The following is a 14,507-nucleotide window of genomic DNA, read 5'->3' on the forward strand; positions in this document are numbered from 1 at the left end:
TAGGGTTCTATGACTTCCCCTGATCTATAACTCAGTGTATTCCCAATTTCTAGAAGCCTTATACTTCCAGAACTCATACTTTGAAAAAATTCCACAGAAAGTTTTCACAGCCCTCAAGGAAATGATTTTTCATTGGCGAAAACAATGCTAGCAGCCAATGCCCTGATGCCTGCTCAAGCCAGCATCCTGAAGAATGATCAGCCAGTGAAGGAGAACTGAGAGATCACTGGTTCTCAGACAGTAGCAGATAAGGGCACAAAACCTGGGTTCAGTCACAACACAGAAGGAACTGAGGTTTTCTTGCAGCACAGAAGTTTATTATGAAGGGGGCTGGGCCAGTTTGTATTTACATGTTGGAATCCTGCAACCTTGAGTCCAGATTGAAGTGAGGAAGAGGCTACTCTGCTGGGCACAGGTGATGTCATCCCAGGAACATACTTAGCCCTCTCTCCTGGGTCCCTATGGCCAGACTGGGGTCTGGCACTATCAGATAGACTCCACTTCTGTTTCTTGTGCCTGAGCTGAAGGGATGATATCTTTAAGGATTTCATCATAATAGGGGCTAAATACCTGCTGATTGTGACGCATCAGATTGAAAAACTTCCAACCCAGTTTTGTCAGCTCCCCCTTGATGAGAATAAGGCCAACAGGGAAGTCTAGCAGAGACTCCTGCATCCCGCGAACCAAACAGCCTTTGAGAAACAAGTGGATCCGCTGATCTGTGTGCAAGAAAAAAGTTAAAAGGGGAAGATCAAAGAGGTTTCAGAAGAAATTCACAATGCCCTTGCACTCTCTGTTTGCCAACGTTTAAATTAACACATTTTCACTGACCTATCTACTCATTCAGATAAACCATGTTAATGAGATTTTTTCTTTTTTTTTTTTTTTTGGAAGAAGGAATGCTATAAAGCTCCTAAAAGCAATGTATTATTGAAAGATGTCGAGCCAGTAAGTTTCTGGCTGTTTATAATGTTATGGGGTGCTAAGTGAGCTCCCCATATGTGTGACCTAACAAAAGGATCCTAGACATTGTACGTGAAATTCTAAGGACACACATTGCAGCCAGTGTACCGACTCTGGGCCCATACAACCATATCAGATTATGTCAAGATGCAAAAATTAGAAGCAGGGTGGTTGAGTTCATTGCTGCCATTCTTGAAGGGAATATATCCTTCCGCCTAAATTAGCATCAGTTCCTTAGAGGGAAGTAGGGACCATCATGGTAACTTAAAGCATGGGATAGAGAAAGGGTTTCCCATCACAGGTCTTGGGTTATAGTTAGAGAATGGCCAGGAATCACTCAGCACTAGCAGCTACAAGTTACACATCCTAGCTGACCTTAAAACCATGTGTTCACTCTTCAAGCTGAAAGAGATCTATTTCAATTCTGTACATTATACATAAGGAAACTAAAGCCAAAAGACTTTCCCAGTGATCATTCCATTTTTGAATGGCTTCACAACTGACTTCCAGGCTTGAGTCCACCTTCTTACCTTCCACATTCTTGCTACCCCTTCCCAGCCCCACCAGCATAGGAGGACTCTTACCAATGATGCTACGAACACAGTTCTCTTTCTTGGCAATGTTCTGAAGTTGGCCTCTAAGAGAGGCTTTCTTTTCACTACTCAGGGCAGTTAGGCCCATGTCTTTGAGGCGTTCATGGATTTTCTGAGACACTTGTTCACTCACACTCACCATAGTCTCTTCAGGCCTAGATAATGAAGGACAGAAAGCAGAGTGGCCTTGGCATAGGGGCAAAGCCCAGAGAGTCCAACATCAGAAGCCAGGTCCACTTAACGAAAGAATTCCAGCTCTGCACCACTAACAGAGGACCCAGCATTTCAAATCATTTCACTGTTACCCTCAAGATGTCAACTATTTCACAATATTAATTCATACATATTAACTAATTCATACTATTCTCCACTTCAAATGAAACAAATTGGACAAGGGTTCAGTTCCATTCTTGGATCTACTCAGTATTCTTTATTCCCATAAACTTTAATCAAATTCTGTTTTAAGACTTCTTAAGCAATTTCCAGAGTTGTCTTCCCTACTTCACCAATTAACTTGTAAATATACTGAGATCTGAACTTCCAGTTCTTTTTTTTACTTCGGCTGAGGTGCCCTGCATGAAGCAAATTATGGATACATATTGACCAAGAGATCAACTTCTGGATATACATACACAAATCCAATGTCACTTATTTAAGTATATAATGACTCATTTTTAGCAAACATGGTACTGAATCATTCATAGCAAACTAGTTTCCACACTCACCTCATTGGAAATAGGTTTTGTTTCGATCACAAGCCTTAATACAATTTATCAAAATACACCAATGACCTTTGCAGATGATGCCCAAGGTCTTTTGCGTAGTTTATGATAAAGAATAAGGCAGTGATACATTAACTGCCTAAGTTCCAAAACCAACATACTATTTTCAACTCTCAGAAAGATCTAGGAAATTTGTTGTTGCTCATGTTGTTTAGTCTCTAAGTCATGTCTGACTCTTTTGCAACCCCATGGACTGTAGCCTGCCAGGCTCATCTATCCATGGAATTCTCCAAGCAAGAACACTGGAGTGGGTTGCCATTTCTTACTCCAGGGGATCTTCCTGACCCAAGGTTCAAATCTGGGTCTCCTGCATTGGCAGGCAGATTCTTTACCACTGAGTCACCAGGAAAGCCTCTATGAAGTTTACCTGGAGTTAAATTCCCCCATCAGAGCCTTGGTTATGTGTTTCAGTTTATTCACAAATTCAGTTGAGCTGAATAAAGCACTACCAGAGAAACTTCTGGCCACTAGCAAGACTGAGGTAAGAATGGCCAACTGCTTCAACTGGGATTCCATGTTCCGCAGCCGGATTCTATCCATTAGCAGAGTCTGGTGAGGCAGAGAAAAGCAAGCTGTCAGAAGAGTGTTTTAGTAAAGGTTTCAAATACAAAACAAAAAGGCAATATTCTAACATATGTTCCTACCTCGGGAAACTCTTTACTGTCAAGATCCCAGAGAAGAAGGTTCAGGTAACCCTGGTATAGCACCATTGTGGAACTGGGAAGTTGTGGGTTGTCCACTGCCCAATTTGGAGATGAACGGGCCACGACGGAGGAGCTGGGAGAGTCAGGAGAACTTGAAGGTGGTGTAGTGAGGTCTAGAGCTGTTTTGGTTAGCCACTTTGTGGTGCAATCAAGGAGATCTATGACATAGAAGGGAATATGTAAATATCTTCAAACACCAAGGCTTGAGGATATATTCTTCCTCAATAAAGAAATGATTTTGTACATCTTTTCTCTTAGAGAAATGTTCCTTCTTCCTACCCCACACCCTCACCCCCTGTCCAATAGGGAGAAGCTATCTGTTTAAAAAAACTACAAAGTACCCTATCACTGTAAGAAATCAAACCCAAAGTCAAATCCCCTCCTCTCCTGTCTTTAAATTTTGAACATACTGGGTTGCTTGTTGAGGAGTTCCTGGAATTTAGCTCGTTCATACAGGATAGAATGTTCCTTCAGGTAGGGTCGGAGGCTCTGTATAGTATAGTTCACCATGTCCATTTTCATCAGGCCCAGAACATGGAAGATGCCCCTGTCAATGGAGGAAAAATCAAATGCTTACACTCTGAAAGGTAATCTAGTTGAGTGAGGTGGAACTCAAGCTAAGAGTCCTAAAATCACAGTATCTTAGAGTTAAAAATGGCCTTAAAAACCAGTCTTCAATTTATTTCAGTCTACATTTGTACTTCAATTTACAAATACAGACATTGCAGCCAAGGACCCAAGGCCACAGAGTGAGTTGTTATCAGAGCTAGGAACAGATACATCTTCTGACCTTTTAGTTACCAGTCTAGAGTTCTTTCTACTGTAGGTACTCCATCTCAGAAAAATGACTAAAATTCTAACTCTCTGTGGGTAGTTGGGATGATGGTGGTTGAATTTCTAACTCATTCAGCTTATTACTTTACCTCTGGGTCTTGGTTCTTCTATCTGTGAAACACGGATCATCCTCATTCTTGTTCCCTCACAGGGTTTGAGTTAAGATACATAAGAAATTATCTGTGAAAGTGCTGTCTGAAATCTCCAAAGAAACAGTTACTGTACTCTAAACAAGAATATTGGAGTGGGTTGCCGTTTCCTTCTCCACAGGATCATCCCAACCCAGGCATCGAACCTTCTTCTCTTGCATCTCCTACACTGGCAGGGGGATTCTTTACCACTAGTATCACCTGGGAAGCCAGTATTTTAACAGCATCATTTCTTAGAAAGTATCCAAATGATCTGAAGATCATCAAAAGAGTTCTGAGAATCCATCCTTTGAAAATAAAAGCCAATAAACCAGAGAGGAACAACAGAGGTATTAGTCCGTTCTTCAGTATAGAAGAATTAGGCAAGCCAGGGGCTATAAGCCAGTATCTGGCCCAGAGTTTTCCGGTACAGTGTCTAAGACAGGATACTACATCTCATGTTCAGGAACAGTACATCTAGTTTCTCACCTCAGTAACTGCACAGGATCTGTTATGCTCTGTAATTTTCGCACTGCTTCATCTCTGACTGGTGCACACAGCAGGGTCATCAACTTAAGAATGTAGTTGGAGAGATGAGGGACATCCAGGGCCCCATGCTCTGCTTCCTGCTTGAGGAGATCTATGTCCAGAGCTTCTTCAATCTCATCTCTTAGGCTGTTCTGGCGTGGTAATAGCAGTGACAGCAATATCTGCCCAGAAAAGAAAATCAATGGAGCCAAATTATTTAGAATCCCAAACACTCTTTGATGAACAATCTCCTTAAGGCAAAGGCATGCCAGCCTATGTCTATTGAGGCTCCAGAAACTAGGTTTCCCAATTGCATATACAGAATATTATTTCTCTCTGTTTAGGAGTCAGTTATAATTTAAGGCTTCATTGGGATTAATAGTAACAGTAGTGCTGTACTATTTTCTGGGCAGAATGAGATAAAGATAGGAAGAAAAATAACTGTGACAAAAACAAATGCAAGATATAAAAAGTATAAAATACATACCATCACAAGGTAATGGGATATTCTTTTTATAAAACTTTTTAGTTTGTATTCAGGTAGCTGATTAACAATGTGATAGTTTCAGGAGAACAGCCATACATATACATGCATCCATTCTTCCCCTAACTCCCCTCACATTCAGGCAGCCACATGATATTGAGCAGAGTTCCATGTGCTATACAGTAGGTCCTTGGTTATCCATTTTAAATATAACCTTGTGGTGGTGAGATATTTTTAATAAGGGATAAGGACATTATTAGATTGTTTGACTGCAAAGGGAAAAGATGAAATAGGCAGAGAAACCTTTAAGTGTCACTCGAAATAATCTTTTCACTCTAAAGTATAAGTTTCTTATTGGCAAAGGCTCTCTTATGTATCTATGTGCTTCTGAAACACAGAAAACATAATAGGAGTTAAGCGAAAATCTGTTTAATTGAATGACATACTGTGTTGTTACAGCAAGATCTCAAATTTCAAGCTTCATCTCGTACAAATAAAATGGAAGTTTCTCCATATTATCTGTTCAAGTAGTGGAACATATGTAGAAAGGAAGCTTGTGCATGCATGCATGCTAAGTCATGTCCGACTCTATGCTACCCTATGAACTATAGCCGGCCAGCCTCCTCTGTCCATGGGATTCTCCAGGCAAGAATACTGGAGTGGGTTGCCATGCCCTCTTCTAGGGCATATTCCCCACCCAGGGATCAAACTCGAGTCTCTTACTTCTCCTGCATAGGCAGGTGGACTCTTTACCACTGGAATCACTTGGGAAGCCCCAAAATAATTCCTAGTTATCAACAATTAAAAGGTCTGGGGTTAAAAAAAAAAAGGACTTCCCTGTGGTCCAGTATTTAAGAATTCGCCTTGCAATACAGGGGACATGGGTTTGATCCCTGCTCAGAGAAACTAAGATCCCACATGCTGCAGGGCAACTAAGCCCACAAGCTGCAAGTGCTGAGCCTATGCATCACAACTAGAGAGAAGCCCATGCACCACAATGAAAGATACCCCATGCCACAACTAAGATTTAATATCCAACAATGGGAAGTTGGTTACTCACCTCCTTAACTTCTTTTAGGAGTTCAAGTGCAGGAGTGAAGTTAGCTGGAGTACTTGATAGCTGGACTTTCAGATGATCCCAAAAAGCCTTGTACATTGTCTCCATAATCCTGCCTTCCAGACTATAAGAGGGTTAAATGAGCAACTTATTCTTTACCCAGAGAGTTGATACAGAATCCTAATCTCCTAAATCCCAAACATCATTTAAGATCATGAAAGACCATTATGTTGATAGGGCAGGAGCTATGTTTAGACTTTAGCAGAGTTGAATAAACTGAGTTTAGTCTCAGATGCAAAAGCACTGGTCAATTTCTCTCAGAAGGATTCCTCATGGTTCCAGAAAAGCTCTCCTTCTAGTAAGAAGAACCAAGAACTTGCATTTGAGGCCCTGAGTTCTAGCCTTGGTTCTTTATCTGACCTAAATGTATGTCTTACTCCCACAATGCCACATATTCTTGCTAAGACCAATGATATTTCTAAGAAAAAAATCTGATCATAATGACATGATCATTTAAAGTTCTATAGAACCTCCCTATCACCAGGAAGATTTTCTTGTTGTCATTGTTATTTAGTAGTTAAGTTGTTCTGAGTTCTTTGTGACCCCATGAACTATAGCCCTCCAGGCCCTCCTATCCATGGGATTTCCAGGGCAAGAATATTGGAGTGGGTTGCCATTTCCTCCTCCAGGGGGTCCTCTTGACCCAGGGATTGAACCTGGGTCTCCTGGATTGGCAGGTGGATTCTTTACTGCTGAGCCACCAGAGGAACCCCAAAGTTGTTTAGTTGCTAAGTCGTGTCCTCATCTTTTTTTGTGACCCCATGGACTGTAGCATGCAAGGCTCCTCTGACATCCTCTATCTCCTAGAGTTTGTTCATTGAGTCAGTGGTACTATCTAAACATCTCATCCTCTGCTGCTCCCCTCTCTTTTTGCCTTCAATCTTTCCCAGCATCAATGTCTTCTCCAATGAGTAGGCTCTTCGTATCAGGTGGCCAAGCTACTGGAGCATCAGTCCTTCCAATGAATATTCAGGGATGATTTCCATTGGGATTGACAGATTTGATTTCCTGCCAGTCCAAGGGACTCTCAAGAGTATTTTCCAGAACCACAATTTGAAAGCATCAGCTCCTTGGCACTTAGCCTTCTCTGTGTTCCACTTCTCACATCCGTACATGACTACTGGAAAAACCATGATTTTGACTGTACGGACCTTTGTTGGCAGAGTGATGTCTCTGCTTTTTAATATGCTGTCTAGGTTTGTCATAACTTTCCTTCCAAGGGCAAGCATCTTTTACTTTCATGGCTTCAGTCATAGTCTGCAGTGATTTTGGAACCCTAGAAAATTAAATGTGTCACTGCTTCCATTTTTTCCCCTTCTATTTACCATGAAGTGATGGGACTGGATGCCATGATCTTAGTTTTTTAAATGTTCAGTTTCAAGTCAGCTTTTTCACCCTCCTCTTTCACCTTCATCAAGAGGTTCTTTAGTTCCTCTTCCTTTTCTGCCTTTAGAGTGGTATCATCTGTATATCTGAAGTTGTTGATATTTCTCCCAGCAATCTTGATTCCAGGTTGTGACTCATCCAGCGCAGCATATCTCATGATGTGCTCTACATATAAGTTAAATAAACAAGGTGAAAATATGCAGCCTTGACATACTCCTTTCCCAATTTGGAACTAGTCAGTTGTTTCGTGTTCAGTTCTAACTTTGACTCACAAAGGTCCAGTTCTAACCTTCTGATCATGTGAAATGAGTGCAGCTGTTTGGTAGTTGGAACATTCTTTGTCATTGCCCTTCTTTGGGACTGGAATGAAAACTGACTTTTCCAGACCTGTAGCCACTGCTGAGTTTTCCAAATTTGCTGGCATATTGAGTGCAGCACTTTAACAGTGTCATATTTTAGGGTCTGAAATAGCTCAGCTGGAATTCCATCACCTCCACTAGCTTTGTTCATACAAATGCTTCCTAAGGCCCACTTGACTTCACACTCCAGGATATCTGGATCTAAGTGAGTGACCACATCATTGTGGTTTTCCAGGTAAATAAGACTTTTTTTTTGCATAGTTTTTCTGTGCATTCTTGCCACCTCTTCTTAATGTCTTTTGCTTCTGTTAGATCACTATTGTTTCTGTTCTTTATTGTGCCCATCCTTACATGAAATGTTCCCTTGATACCTTCAATTTTCTTTTTTTCCCATTTATTTTTATTAGTTGGAGGCTAATTACAATAAAAAAAACCTTCAATTTTCTTGAAAAGATCTCTAGTCTTTCCCATTCTATTGTTTGCCTCTATTTCTTTGCATTATTCACTTAAGAAGACCTTCTTGTCTCTTCTTGGCTATTCTCTGGAACTCTGCATTCAGTTGGGTCTATCTTTCCCTTTCTCCCTTGGCTTTCTCTTCTCTTCCTTCTTCAGCATTTGTAAAGTCTCCCCAGATAACCATTTTGCCATCTTTCATTTTTTTTCTTTGGGGTGGCTTTGGTCCCTGTCTCCTACACAATTTTATGAACCCTAGACCTCCTGAAAAACACCTATTCATATATAAAAATTCAACTCAACATTACCTCATCAGGAAGGTTTCCCAGACCCTCCTTGGCAGCTAAGCAGGAATAAGGAACTCCATATACTAGATGTGAGAGAACTTATCACGGCACAGGAACTATATACTATTTGACTATCTCACCTACAGAAGCTTCTTAATGGCAAAGCCAGCTATATGTCCCCAACATTTAGCATTCAGCCTTCCACCTAGTACATACTCAATAAATGTTTGTAGAATAAATATCTGACAATGAGATTTCTCTTAGGAATCCATAACTCTAATTAGTATCATTTTATAAGTCCAAAGATAAAAGCAGTCATTGATTACCTATAGATAATAGATAACCCTCAATTGTATTTCAGTATCTTTCCTGATATACTTCTTGCATTACTACACTAGAATAACGCTGTTAATAACAAAACAATGAAGATCGAGTTTCAAACATTGAGTTGGCCAAAAAGTTCCTTCGGTTGTTTAAGTAAAAATACAGACACATTTCTCATTTTCACCAACTTTATTGAACAACGTATTCACCATTTTGTTCCACTACCTTCTGCCATTTTTCAGACAATTTTATAATTTAATCTTCCCCAAACTTTTTATCTTTTTGAGCAAAGAACTAACCCAGGTTCCTTTTAAGTCTTCTGGGGAATTGAAACTTTTTCCATTCAAAGAATTTCGTAAAGACTGAAATAAGTGGACATCTGAAGGTGCAATGTCTGGTGAATACACAGATGCATCAGAACTTCCTAGTCAAATTGTAACAGTTCTTGCCTGGTCATCAAAGAAACATGCAGTCTTGCACTATTCAGATGGAAGATGATGTGTTTTCCGTTGACTAATTTTGGATGCTTTTTGTTAAGTGTTGCTTTCAATTGGTCTAATCGGGAGCAGTACTTGTGATTAACTGTTTGGTTTTCTAGAAGGAGCTCATAATAGAGGATTCCTTTCCAATCCCACCATATACACAACATCACCTTCTTTGGATGAAGACCAGCCTTTAGTGTGGTTGGTGGTAGTTCATTCCGATTGCCCCATGATCTCTTCTAATCCACATTATTGTATAGTATCCACTTTTCATCATCTGTCACAATTTGTTTTAGAAATGGAACTTTTTTACCTTTCTTGAAAAAAGAAAGCATAATATGCCAAAATGTTGCTTTTTTCTTCCATCTTCAATATTAAAATTGCTATACAAAAATTCAGCAATTTTGATAAGTTTTTTTAATGCATGCTGATATGACAGCAGTCACAATACAACCTAATAAAATTGTTTGAAGTGAAATTAAAGTCAACTAAATGCTACTAGAGCCACCTTACAGGAAAAACTGAATAGTTTGGCCAGTTCAAGAGTATTATTCCCTCTGCTTCATTTCCCCACCCCTCATCACCACCACAACCCCTCAGCCACTTTAGCAGATCTTCACTCTCCTTGTTTCACTTTCTCTGCACCCCTGCCAGCAGAAAAATAAATCCAACTAAGACTCCAGGGACAGTGAAGGCAGTGTTGGCAAACTAAGGGAAAAAACTAAGAAGTGTAAAGATCAAGAGACACTGACAGAGCAAGGTGCTTAAGTGATAGAATACCTGAAGTGGCAAAATAGAAGCCACTTTTAAAGCTGGGAAATTAGAATGTTATATGCAATATTGGGTAAAACAAGGAAATTTACTCATTTAACTATTAACAAACTACTGCTGCTGCTGCTGCTGCTAAGTCGCTTCAGTCGTGTCCAACTCTGTGTGACCCCACAGACGGCAGCCCACCAGGCTCCTTCATCCCTGGGATTCTCCAGGCAAGAACACTGGAGTGGGTTGCCATTTCCTTCTCCAATGCATGAAAGTGAAAAGAAAGTGAAGTTGCTCAGTCGTGTCTGACTCTTAGTGACCCCATGGACTGCAGCCTACAAGGCTCCTCCATCCATGGGATTTGCCAGGCAAGAGTACTGGAGTGGGTTGCCATTGCCTTCTCCAAACAAACTACTAGAAGTATTCAAATCATACTTCCTGAATGATTCAGTAGTGCAATATCAATACAATTAATAAGAACCAGAATAAACTGTGATTTTAGAGGGGCATTGTTTATTAATGGGTTTTGATCTTGGTTCACAGAATTTTTGTTAAGCTGATTATGAAGTAGAAATGTTCCCTGAAATCTCTTATCCCATGAAGAGTTGGCAATATCACTATTAGGAAAGAAATAATTTCATTTGTACTTGATCAACCTATAGACAGTTAAGAGATTAACTACTAGTAGCTACTTCCTCCAAAGCTGTCTAAGAAGATGTGGAGTTCACTGTGTTTCACTGTTAAATGAGATACCAAAATGAAAGTTCTGACAATAATTTCATTAATTTCTTCCCTGCTTAGATAATTTTTTTCTGCTTTCAATCTGTAAAACTAATAATTACACAGATTATTCCTCTGTTTTATTTGTTGGTATCATTTAAGACATACTAAAACATTAACTGTATTAATAAAAATGCTTCAAACCTGATCCAAAGTCATTTGTGCTGTGTACATATGCCAGGAGGAATAAAATGGAAAAAATAGAGTTGATACCTGTTGGGAGGTAATACACTGTCTTCCATGTGAAAATCTTGATTTACCACGATTTCATGAGCAATGCTAAGCTTAGAAATTTCATTAACTGTCTTTATCAGATCCGTGACAGAAAGTACTTCAGGTCGGCTTGCTGGAAAAAGGCATAGAAATCAGTAAACAGGGAACCCACACAAATAGAATTTCTTTTCATCAGAGATACACTCAGCCAAATAACTTCCTCAAATTTAGATTTATCAAACAGATCTTAAACAGATTCACTCGATCATTATAGTATTTGAGGTTTTCTGAACTCTTTGCCGTTCAACAGCTCTAGAAACTTGCAGAGAAGTCAGATATGAGGAGAAGTTACCTTATGAAAAACAAAAAGTGAAACTTATTTCAAAAGCTTTTGCCTAAACTGTCAAAACAATAAGCGAAATATAGCAAAGAAACAATGAATAAGTTGTGGTTTATAAAGTAAACCTTTAGCTAGAATTTACTTTTTATACTTACTGTTCTATCTACAGATTAAAGAAATATATTTTTATCTACCATCAGGTGCAGAGAGCCAACTGTATAATGAACTCAGAAAGTGGTTCCTAAATCCTTTTTCTACCTCTGATGAGAGAGGAAGAGACATAAAATGACAGTCTCCTTACAGATAACACCATAAGTATTCATATATGGCTCTAAAGCTGAACCATTCTCAAAGCATTATTCCAAAATCTTGGGATTCCACAGACCAATAAAATTCACACACAAAAAATGAGTGATAGTAATATGCCAATTTTAATTTTTCCACATATGGGTATTGTGACAAAAAACCCACCTTACCATAATCCAAGTAATTATTTTGTAAAAAATTAAAAGTATATTTCAACATATCAAAAGGCAAAAAGAAAATAGTCAGAATTCAGCAATCTTTAAATTGCATCAATTTAACTTTATTTTTAAAACCTATGATATTTCTGCTTTATTTCCTTCAAGATTGGTAAGAACTTTATTACACACTCCCATAGGAATTAAGGAATGACTTTCTGAGGTAATTATACAGCTGGCTCTCTGCACCTGAAGTTTCAACCCATGGCAGATAAAAAATATATATTTTTTTAAATTTCAGAAAATTCCAAATGGCAAAACTTGAATTTGCTCCATGCTGGTAACTATTTACATATAATTTATATTGATGGTATTATAAGTAATCTAGAGATGATTTATATTATACAGGAAGATATAAGTAGGTTATATGCAAATACTACACCATTTTACATAAGGGACTTGAGCACTATGGATTTTGGTATCCTAAGGGGTGAGGGTGATGAAGAGTCCCGGAACCAATCTCTTGTGGACACAGAGGGATTGTTGTACAGACTACTTAGTTACAGAGAGATAATAGTAAGCACACACAGTAGTTACAATTATTACTTGGTGTATAAAACAAAACTATTTTCTCTCTCACTCTCAACACTGTTCCATACTTGGTTCAAAAAGAACTACTTACTATGGCAAAAGAAAAAAAAAGCAAAAAAAAAAGAAAGAGTAACAGCAAAAAAAAAAAAAAAAAAAGAACTACTTATAACCAAAAATATAAAACTCATCTAAGAACCCTAAAACTTCACCAAGGAGATGATCTACTTATGCAAATTTACTTCTCATTTAAAAATTTTTCAACAGAAGTTAGTATCATCAATCAATATCTCCTTTCCACTCTAACTAAAAAGCTACATATGTTGAAATATATCATTTATTCAATTCATTAAGTCATTTATTTGAGAGACACTATGAATTAATAATTGTTCCACTCCGTTTACTAGCAGTGACCCTAAATGGCCACTAGAAAAACATACATGACTCAACTTAACAATATTGTGTCTCCCAACTATTTTTCTCATTTCTGTCTTCAAGTGGTTAGAGCAAGTCACTACATTTGGACAGATCTTCAGATTTATGTTTGGTTGAATTCACTGGCAATTTTCATAAGAGAATTGCAATTTGAGTTCCTATGAGATTGGACTAGTCAAACAAAAATCTCAAATAAGTGCCTACCACAAGGTGTAGAAAAGACCTCATGATTCTATGCATCTGTTATTATAGATCTAAAACATTACCCTAGAGCAGTGATAATTCTTATGTCAACAAACTGCTTTGGGAGTGGACAGAACACAATTCCAGCACTAGGTAATTAAGATTCTCTCAAATTCATTCTAGGTTTATCATTTACAATCTATAAAATCAAAATATAAGAATGCCACCAATTTCCCACGTTTTGGACTAACTCAGACACGCTCAAGTCTTGTCAAACACAAGTCATTATGTTTTGTTGGCCTCTTTCTCTAAAGTTAAAATATCTCTTAATTTTACTTGACAATCAGGGACCTAGGTCCAATATGTAAAGATTAGAGGGGGAAAAGGACAAGAAAAAGAATAATATGAAAGAGGAGTTAGCAGAAGGATGAGGAGTGAAAAACATAAAGTTGTGAGAGCCTTCTATGCTCCTTAAAGGCACTTAAACCACATGCTATCTATTCCTTTAACCTAGCTGCTATCGAGCACTACCCAAGGAAATGATGACAGAATTCCAGACCTACCAGCAGAGTGGTCATCTAAACAGAAGCTCTGGTTTTCTTGGGTTTGCTCTGGTGTTTCAGGCTTATGGGTTCCATTCTCTGCTTCATTGGAATCATTCTGGAGCACAGTTTTTTCCATCTTGGGCATCTTGATGGTATCTGGAATTAGGGCAAAAAGAAGAGGCAAGCTGTTAGTGGTGGAAGATCTGGCTCTGATACAGGGAGGCGGACAAGAGGGCTCTACAGTTGCCAGTCTGTGCTTTGAATCTGTGGCTCCAAGTTGTGGTTGGGGACAAGGGTTTCAAGAGTCTCTTTTGGAATAGCTATGTTTCTCAAATAGCCTTGAGGGAAGGAGAACAGTGAGTCTAGTAGAGTCGCTTTTCCTGAAATTCGAAAGTTAGCATTGGGTAAGAAGGAGAGAAAATCAAGGCCCAGAGATGGACAAAACTTCCTCAAGAGACTTCCTCAAACTCAGTTGTCTTTAATTAGTCTGAGAATAACCCCCTCCCTCCTTAACTTCTGCCCCAGACTTGCCTTTGGTTATGAAGAGGCCTGGCAGCTGGACTCAGGCAGCAAGACACCCCCACAGCCCTTGGGACCCTGGCCCCTCACCTCAGCCCACTCCTCCACCAGCTGCCCCTCCTTTGTGTGTGTTAGTGAGGCCCCTCTGCCCCTCCAGTGCGGTCCTGGGCCATACCATGTGGGATAGGACAGGAGGGGAGATCAGCAGGAAGGGGCTGGACACAACTGTAGAGATGATGAAACCAATCCAGCATACACCC

At 39.3% G+C, this 14,507-nt stretch overlaps 1 protein-coding gene across 2 annotated transcripts; it reads right to left on the reverse strand.

The window, feature by feature from the left end:
- Positions 1 to 290: 290 nt before the first annotated feature.
- Positions 291 to 14,369, reverse strand: LOC122689623 (T-complex protein 11 X-linked protein 2-like). Of its 2 annotated transcripts, none has more exons than XM_043896230.1 (10): positions 14,338 to 14,369; positions 13,747 to 13,884; positions 11,177 to 11,309; positions 6,077 to 6,197; positions 4,494 to 4,714; positions 3,453 to 3,589; positions 2,983 to 3,200; positions 2,706 to 2,887; positions 1,548 to 1,711; positions 291 to 719 (listed from the first exon to the last, which is right to left on the reverse strand). In XM_043896230.1, exons 2-10 carry the CDS (start codon positions 13,871 to 13,873, stop codon positions 487 to 489), a joined length of 1,536 nt encoding a protein of 511 aa, XP_043752165.1. In that variant the 5' UTR covers positions 13,874 to 13,884; positions 14,338 to 14,369; the 3' UTR covers positions 291 to 486. The 2 variants fall into 2 exon arrangements, with proteins under 2 accessions (XP_043752165.1, XP_043752166.1); XM_043896231.1 differs by having other exon boundaries at positions 14,260 to 14,354.
- Between the last annotated feature and the right edge of the window lie 138 nt (positions 14,370 to 14,507).

The sequence above is a fragment of the Cervus elaphus genome, chromosome X (assembly GCF_910594005.1).
Source record: "Cervus elaphus chromosome X, mCerEla1.1, whole genome shotgun sequence".
NCBI classification, from domain to species: domain Eukaryota; kingdom Metazoa; phylum Chordata; class Mammalia; order Artiodactyla; family Cervidae; genus Cervus; species Cervus elaphus.

What these genes read in the sequence shown, in the direction of transcription:
- LOC122689623 (XM_043896230.1), bottom strand. Translation starts at nt 13,873, where the DNA reads ATGCCCAAGATGGAAAAAACTGTGCTCCAGAATGATTCCAATGAAGCA. An exon ending in TCCTAAAAGAAGTTAAGGAG is followed by an intron (nt 4,715 to 6,076) that starts GTGAGTAACCAA and finishes TTTTCTGGGCAG; the next exon opens with ATATTGCTGTCACTGCTATT. An exon ending in ACTCCTCAACAAGCAACCCA is followed by an intron (nt 3,201 to 3,452) that starts GTATGTTCAAAA and finishes TCTATGTCATAG; the next exon opens with ATCTCCTTGATTGCACCACA.